The following is an 8,554-nucleotide window of genomic DNA, read 5'->3' as shown; positions in this document are numbered from 1 at the left end:
TAGAGGTCTGAGCATTTTTATTTCTTTCTCGTTACACTAGTTGCTACAAAATATAAAAGAGGGCAGATCCACATTGTTAATTTCAAATCACAGAAGGGTATTTCTGCTGGCGCTTGACCCAAAAACCAAGCATGGTGACCTGAAACATTAGTTTTAGGAGCTGGAAGTAAACATGAAGCTTCTAGACCTGCAACCACTGTGACAACTGAAGCCACACAGATCCACATCAGAAACAAAATGGCAAGAACCAAGCAGATGCTGTCTCATTTCTTCAGTGCATTCATTCTGTCCCTCAGGTAATACAGCTTTGCTCTCCTGACTTTCTTCCTGTCTAAGATCTTGATTTCTTTGATGTTTGGCGAGTACCTGAACACAAAAGAGAAGTGGCATCAGCAAAACAAAACAAAAAAATCTGCATGAAACAAGTATCATGTGATGATATCTTTCATGTTTGACTTCTTCAACAACTTAAGGCAACTTTTTATGTGACGAAGGATTGAAGAAATTAACTAGAAAACAGAACCTGAAAAGTGAAAACAAAAGGAGAGCCCATATGAAATATCCTACTTATGCCATTCTTCCAATGTATTCTCACAGCAGACACGGGATGTACAAAGGCTATGTATGCATGAAAGGTAGTTTAAACATAGCTGGATGAACAAATGTATTAAACTACAAGCTCCATTTGTAACAAAATGCTAATGCAGCACAAGCAATCAATTCTGTACCAATGGTTAATGAAAAACTGTGTGTTTTGTCTCGAATAGTACCAGCATCTTGCACGGCTCATTTAAGGGTTCATCAGCCAGATACATAGCATTCCATGGTTTAGACAATATTACACATTGTCATGGAATTACAACTATAGTACAGACAAGAATGAAGGTGGTACCACCATTCTCACGGCAGATTGAGATACTATCAGGTATATCCAGAAGGCAACAAATAGCTCAGAGACAAACATATAAATCAAGAACTTCTTTTTTCAGTTCAGCCAAGCAAATTACAATTCGAATACGGCAACTGTGCATCCACAATTTGATCTGTGTTTAATAAGTAGGAGTAGGAATTTAGTGATGTCCACAGATTTATCCCCAGTCTTACGTCGTTTTTGCGTGTGAGAAGTGTTAGAGTTATATTGATGATGTCTTTTGACCTTTTGTATTCTAGTCTCTTGGCATCCTCTTGCACATATATAAAAAGTTGCTATCATTCCAACAATTAGAAGATGTGCTCGCATGGAGGTGTGCATGCGTAGTGAATTAGTGGTGTGTGTGTGTGTGTGTCTTCCTTGTATTCACACAGAAAATTTTCATGCACAACCAACAAATATGGATTGTTCTGTCATGCTATTGAACAGAGAGCACCCAGATGCAAATACCCACAGGAACACAATAGTGCAGAACTAAGAAGTAATTCTAATTTGCACGTGCAAAGCTCAGAAACAAAGCAATGTCTATCAACATGGACATGGAAGAGAGAAGCACATATTTGGTGTCACTCACAGTGGAAAGACAGACTCAACACCAACGCCAGCTACTAATCTACGCAATCTGAAAGTCGTAGCGATCCCAGCATTGCGCCTTGCTATGACGATGCCTTTCAATGTAGACTCACGTCGCTTGTTCTCAGGAACTTGCTGTTTACACATAAAATCAGAACAACAGATATATGAATGAACAGCAATAAGGCAGGAACGCATTTACTTACTACACTCTCTGTTCCTAAATATAAGACGTTTTGGTAGTCCATTTTGTAATATAAGACGTTTTGGCAATTCAATTTAAACTGCCAAAACGTCTTACATTTGTGAACAGAGGTAGTACTTACCACTCTCATTTGAACAATACATCCAGGCTGTACATCAGGAATGGTCTTCTCTGTGCGAACTTTGTCGACTGCCTCTTTGTTCAAGATCTGGCAAATTCAAGTAACAGATACGTTAGGTTGTTTAAGTGATCATTGTAACGTCGCTCGTACTAAAAGTTATACTGTTACTGGAGATGACACTTTAACTTACATTCATAATGTGCCTGGCCGTCTTGTCAGGCCTCTTGAACTTAATGCGCGGCGGGTGCTCAACCATGGGAGAGCTGGAATCTTCATCCTCAACAGAAACCTCGGCAGTCCCCACTGTCGAGAACCCCCTCGCCGCCAAAGCCCTCGTGCAGAAACCATATGCCTGAACACCGTCGCGTGGAATGATCGGACTCTGCACATCAAAATTCATTCCAATAGGCATGACCAGGCCATATTAGTAACACAGGATCACAAACCCGCGACTTGTATCCGCAGTACGAACACTGACACACGCACCACAATTTGACGAATCCAGCTGCAAGACCTCAGGGGTTCCGCGAAGGACTGTTCAACCCTAGGAGCTGCGCAATCCATGAGCTTCAGAGGATTGCCACGGGTTCCGGCTCGACAGACTGTCCGCGCCAAAGACTGCATCCTGTGACCGTTCGTCTGCACAGAAAATGCACACGCTGGGATCAAAGTTAAGCGAAGACTCCATTCCAGAGGCAATACATGAACGAACAAGCGCAAGATAAACCCTACAGGGTTCAATTGAGCCCCAAAATCTTTTCAGTACTGGTAAGTACTCCACCAGGCGTCCGGGCAGTAAACAAATCCACAACAACTGGATGGATAGAAGAGTTAAGTTTTGGATGGGATAGATTCCGGCGAAGAAACAATACCCACAGGGTGCCCACGGGGAAATCTCTGTCTGGGGCTTACCGCGCCGCCTGCCGGAGAAGGCTGAAGCCTGCGGGGGTCCGGACTGGCGAACGGGGGAACAAAGGAAGGGGAGGATGGGAATACCTCGCCGAGCGGGTCACCGGAGAAAGGGCGGCACGAGATCTGGCCGGCGGCGGGGACGAAGGGGAGAGGCGGACGTCGTCCCGGGTCGCACCTCGCCTGAACCCTGAAGCCCTGGAGCAGTGACGTCCCGCCTCTATCCTGCCGTTGGATGGCGACCAACCGTCCCGATTTCTCACGCTCGAGCGAACGCCATCGGCAGAAATCACCGGCAAAATCAAATAACAAACTGACCTGCTTTTGAAAAAATTTCGCTCTGCTGACCCTTTCGTATGGCGCCCGACAGCTAGGCGCCGCACACTACTATGCAGCGCCTCTGCCTTAGGCGTCGCACCTCCTGCCAGCGTGGCAGCCCTGGTCCAGTTGCGGCCCCACAGACAACACTGCAGCGCCTAAGGCTTAGGCGCCACACTTGTAATGTGCAGCGCCCGTCTCTTAGGCGCTGCACAGTCTGTGTTCCACTTAGGCTGGCCCCACCCTCTCTCCCCTCCAACCCCCACCCCACCCAAACCCTTAGACTTGCGCCCCTCCTCTCTTCCCCTCTCCCCCCCTCTCAAATCCTTCTCAAATCTTGCAAATCCGGAGTATTTGACCGTGGATTTCGAAGCCAACCCCTCCCTTAAGGTAATCTCCTCCGATCCCCTCGTTTTCATCCATAGGAATTGCCACATTTGCTCAAATCTTGCTACTTTGGGGAAACCCTAGCTTTGGCTTGGATTTGCAAATTCGTGTTGAATGATGTTATGTTTCTTTGCTAATTTGGTATGGTTAGGCTTTCATAGTATGCTAGGGTTAGGGTTATGTGTGTTTGATGTTGGTGTTAGGGTTATCCTATGGTTAGGATTGTGGTTATTGTTAAGTGGGGGTTATGGTTATTAATTCATATATGTGTGTTTGTGCAAATATTTTTGTTAAGTACTTACTTGATATATGTGTGTTTTTAAATATTGTAGGGATGGGGAGAACATGTGTTTATGTTCATCATGTGGATAAAGAGGCCTTTTTGAAAGGCAATGTTGAGCCGGACCCGGATGAGCTTGACATGTTGTTTGAGAGTAGTCCTAGCTATGCGGAGCTCTTGGACCAAGTGAGGAAGGATTTGAATTGGATGGACCCAAGTGACGTTGTTGAGTTCGAGGGAAGGCATAATGTTGGTTTTGGAATGCACATCCGTTGGAAGACAATGCGTGTGAACTCCGAGCAACGTTGGGTTGCATACAAGGAGACGGTTGCCGAATCTAGACAAGGCTTTTGAGTTATTTGCCTCCAAGAAGGTTGAATCTACTTTGAATTTGGACTTGAACCGGAACCCCTCCCCGTTGGTTGCTAGCACTCCCCCACCCATTAACCAAGATCAAATGAGTGAACCTCATTTCATGCAACAAGATTGGCCAACATTGAGCCCGACTCCAAACAACCAAAATGAAGCTTTTGAAGAGGAGAATGATGAGTACGAGGAGGATGACAACGAAGTTGATCTCCATGACAACAATGTGGGTGATCTCGACCAATATCATGTGCAAGAGACAATGGACCAATCCATCCCTTTTTCCCGTGCATATGCATCGGACTCGGATGACGATGGTCCCGATGAAGAAGTTGATGAGGAGGGGTTCACGCCGAAGGAGGCCCAAGCATTCAAGAAGGTATTCGGGAAGGACCACAAGACACCATTGTTCAAGGATCTTAGTCTCGCAGATGAAGCCGTTGTGGATGGTGGCAAATGCATATCTCTTGGAGCTAGGCCAAGTTCTCACCGTGATTTGGAAGACGGCAAGAACGGGATATATCCCGGTTGTGAGTTTGAATCCTTCTTGGAATTCAAGATGTGGCTTGACAACTATTCGGTTACACATTATTGTCCACATAAAGTGGCCAACTCGGACGTCAATGTGCGTTACACGGTCAAATGTGAAGTGCCAAGATGTCCATGGATTGTGCGTGCGAGGCCATGGAAAGGAGGTCCCACTTGGCGCATAGTGAGTTGTCTACCAACTCACATGTGCCGGCACAAGAATGCGGATGGCGAGCTTGTGTACCAACAACACAGACAACTCACGTCCGAGTTCATTGCTTACAGGTTATCCAACCAAATATCCACACTTCCAATAATGAGCATCAAGAGTGTCATTGACCTTGTGAAAGCCATCTTTCATTACAAGGTGAAGTACGGCAAGGCATGGAAGGCGAAGCAAGCCGCATTCAAGATGTTGTATGGCAATTGGGAGGAAGCATACAACCGACTCCCTAGGTTGTTGTTAGCTATGGCCGCCACAAACCCAGGCATGGTTCACGTGGTTGAGCCTCATGGGCAGCAAACATTGATTCATAACGGGAGGACCGTCCGAGTATTTGGCCGTGCATTTTGGGCCTTTGAGCAATGCGTGAGGGCTTTTGAGCATTGTCGTCCCGTCATCGCCATTGATGGCACGTTCTTGACCGGACAATACAAGGGCACTTTATTGGTTGCAATAGCAAGTGATACCAATAACCGGGTGTTGCCTTTGGCTTTCGCTTTGGTTGAGGTGGAGAACAATGATAATTGGGAGTGGTTCTTGCGTCAATTGACAACAAGGGTATTACCGGCTGAAAGGGAAATTTGTGTCATATCGGATCGCCATCCAGGAATTCTAAACGCGGTGGTGGTTGACATTCCCGGACATACAAAGTTGCACCATCGATGGTGCATGAGGCACTTTTGTGCAAACTTCTATAGGGCATGTGGTATCAAGGAGCTGGCCGATGATCTTCAAGATTGTTGTCTCGCTTTCACCAACAAGTGGTTTGCCACATTGTTCATTGCATTGCTCAGACACAAGAAACTTGACCCCGGTGGTCTTGAATTTCTCAATAGGAACATTGTCGAAAGGAATATGTGGGCACGTGCTTTCGATGAAGATGGCCGGAGGTACGGTCAAATGACAAGCAATATGGCAGAATGCTTCAATAAGGTGCTCAAGGGTGTACGTGCATTACCCGTGACGGCAATAGTTCAATACACATTTGACAAGATGAATGGATACTTTTTAAAGTACTCAATGGAGACGGATAAGCAGATTGCTGGTGAGAACAAGGATAAGCACAAGTACTATTTCCCACCAAAGGTTGAAGAATGGTTGGACTTTCAATCACGAAAGGCAGACTCCCAAGAAGCTGTACTATATGACGACAACGAGTGGAAGTATGAAGTGAAAGAGCCTGGAGGAACCACAAACGATGGGCACCAACACGGAGGCCGCGCTTTCAAGGTCTCCCTAACACGGTGTGATTGCAGCTGCATGAGGCCATCGTTGCTTCATCTCCCATGCTCGCACTTGTTAAATGCATCCCGTGTTAGGAATGTGGACGTCAATCACCCTCTTACCGTGAGGGAGTCCGAGTTCTCAATCATGACGGTAAAGAATACATGGGCTCCCCGGTTTCAGCCATACTTGGACCAATCACAATGGCCGGAGTATCATGGAGTTCAACTATGGCCGGACCCGGAATTGAAGGTCGTTAGACGGGGAAGACGTAAGACAAAGCGTCTTAGAGGTGACATGGACGGATGGGGCCGTGGTGGCGGTGGAGAATACGGCACCGGCCAATTCCAAGAGCCTCGTGAGCAAACCCGTTGTGGGGACTGCAGTCATCGGGGACACAACACAAGAACTTGTCCCAAACCAAGAAAAAGATCAAAGAAAAATGATGCAAGCACAAGCCAAGCAAATGATAGCCAACCAAGTCAACCAACGAGTTATGAACTCATCGGCATAAAATTATGAACTCATCGGCATAAAATTTGTGTTTGTTCAAATTGTTGTGATGCTGCAGTCATTGTAAGTATTATGTTGTTCCGGTGAAATGAATGTGCTGTAAACTCTGTTTTTTCAGTAAACAGCCATGCAGCGCCCAGAACACAGGCGCTGCACTATACCATGCAGCGCCCAAGGGATAGGCGTCACACAGTACAGTGCAGCGCCTGTCTGTTGGGCGCTGCACTATGACTTGGTAATTTTCGTGGATGGTCAGTGCTGAAAGCCTTCTGTGGCCCTCTGGATAGCCATGGCCAGGTCGACAACGCCTATGAGACGGGCGCTGCACTGTACTGTGCAGCGCCTAGGCGTTGGGCCACACAGTACAGTGCAGCGCCTATCTGTTGGGCGCTGTTGTTAACTGCCAAACTGCAGAAACAGATGCCATTTTGGCCTCATGCAGCACTGACATAACTTGCTACAACATAAATAAAATTACTGTAGACTGCACACACTGAACAAAGAAAACTAATAACTTGAACATCACATCATTTAGGACAATTCAACATTACTACTAGTTCGCAAACACAAATACCACACTAGTAAGAATTCACCAAAATATAACATAACCTCACAAGTTCATCGACCTAATGAAACGGCTACAAGAGCACTAACAAACACAAGCACTACTGCCTTCCGCGCGTGTTCCTGGTGGAACGCCTGCAGGCAATCTTCTTCTTCCTGGGTGGACGAGCCTCCTCTTCCTGCACTTCCTCCTCCGCCTCCGCCTCCGCCTCATGATCCAAGCTAGCCATCCGCGAGGTCCCTACGACCACCTTTGGGTTGCCTCTATTGTCAAAGTCGTTGGGCGTGTACCGGCGTCTGGGCTGCCTAGGCTTGAACACATATGGGGACCGAAGTTGAGCGTCCGCCAAAGTCATGTCATCATCAAGCTCATGGCCCTATCACACAATCAAACAATATGGTGAAGACCGGCGTCGTAATCAAGTGAGAATCATATCTAAAGGATTAGTCATACCTCTTGGGTGACCACGCCATCATCATCCAGATAAGCATATGAGGAACTCACATCGTCCCCCTGATGGTGAGATGAGGGGTCTGATGGTGTACCAGACCTAGAGGCAGATGGTTCATCAAATTCGGGATCACGGCAGCCGAGAAGATTCGATAACCGCCTTAACTTCCTGGCTTGACGCTGTAACATGAACAAGTGTGGAAGATATCAAACTCCGCAACATAGACTGGCTCTCATAGTGAATGCGATATGTACCTTGAGGAATGCTCGTAGTGAACCATCATCATTGCCTTTTCCAACCGGTGTGTTCTCCAGAATAGACTGGCTCTCATCAGCTGCTTTCTTGATCTCGCTGCGCTGCGGATGAGAAAGAATGAACACGTTAGCCATTCAGACATGTGTAATACGGCCAACGGGAAAGTAAAGAAGGAACACTTTACCACATAGTTAATCACCGGAATAGCAGGGACTCCTTGCCCTACCCTGACATCTCTGTTGTACTTCCCCTTTGATAGATCCTCAAAGTTCACGGGTTCTTCAAGAATATCCTCATTATATGCCGGCGGGCATATCTCAACTCGAGTATTTTCAAGAAGCCATCGTATGTAGTTATCAAAAGCAAGTGGGTTATGCTCACGAAGCTGGGCGTGTGCACTGCTACGAGCTTGCTCCATGCAAAGCTGGAAGCGGGTAACATACGAAGCATGATGCTTGTCCCAGTCCTTTATCTTCCGCTGCCTTCTCCTGTCCAACCTGCATGGTACAATACCAAACATTAGCAAAATCAAGAAGGACTGACGATGCTTAGTCAATACGCTCTCTTACCTATGAAGTGCTTTGTCCGTATCCACCCATTCCGGCGGGTGAGGCTGGAACAGACCAAACTGGCGAAACACGCGATGTGGCAAATGAAACTCAACAGCCCAGTTGCATATCAGTGGGCACCACATAAGCCAGAGAT

The 8,554-nt window shown here is 46.7% G+C and overlaps 1 protein-coding gene across 2 annotated transcripts; it reads right to left on the bottom strand.

Annotated features, from left to right (window-relative positions):
• Nucleotides 1-3,033, bottom strand: LOC123168400 (50S ribosomal protein L19, chloroplastic). Of its 2 annotated transcripts, none has more exons than XM_044586271.1 (6): nucleotides 2,827-3,033; nucleotides 2,317-2,469; nucleotides 2,021-2,212; nucleotides 1,831-1,917; nucleotides 1,506-1,639; nucleotides 1-366 (listed from the first exon to the last, which is right to left on the bottom strand). In XM_044586271.1, the coding sequence occupies exons 2-6, from the start codon at nucleotides 2,452-2,454 to the stop codon at nucleotides 264-266; spliced, it is 654 nt and encodes a 217-aa protein (XP_044442206.1). In that variant the 5' UTR covers nucleotides 2,455-2,469; nucleotides 2,827-3,033; the 3' UTR covers nucleotides 1-263. The 2 variants fall into 2 exon arrangements, with proteins under 2 accessions (XP_044442206.1, XP_044442207.1); XM_044586272.1 differs by lacking the exon at nucleotides 2,827-3,033 and adding an exon at nucleotides 2,563-2,768.
• Nucleotides 3,034-8,554: the final 5,521 nt, after the last annotated feature.

The sequence above is a fragment of the Triticum aestivum genome, chromosome 7D, assembly GCF_018294505.1.
Source record: "Triticum aestivum cultivar Chinese Spring chromosome 7D, IWGSC CS RefSeq v2.1, whole genome shotgun sequence".
Lineage (NCBI taxonomy): Eukaryota > Viridiplantae > Streptophyta > Magnoliopsida > Poales > Poaceae > Triticum > Triticum aestivum.
The sequence above is the reverse complement of the archived record's forward strand: the minus strand, read 5'-3'. Positions and strand labels throughout refer to the sequence as shown.

Coding starts and splice junctions, on each gene's coding strand:
- LOC123168400 (XM_044586271.1), bottom strand. CDS start 2,454: ATGCAGTCTTTGGCGCGGACAGTCTGTCGAGCCGGAACCCGTGGCAAT. Junction 2,213..2,316: donor GCTGGATTCGTCAAATTGTG/GTGCGTGTGTCA, acceptor TTTGATGTGCAG/AGTCCGATCATTCCACGCGA. Junction 1,918..2,020: donor CGGCCAGGCACATTATGAAT/GTAAGTTAAAGT, acceptor TGAATTTGCCAG/ATCTTGAACAAAGAGGCAGT.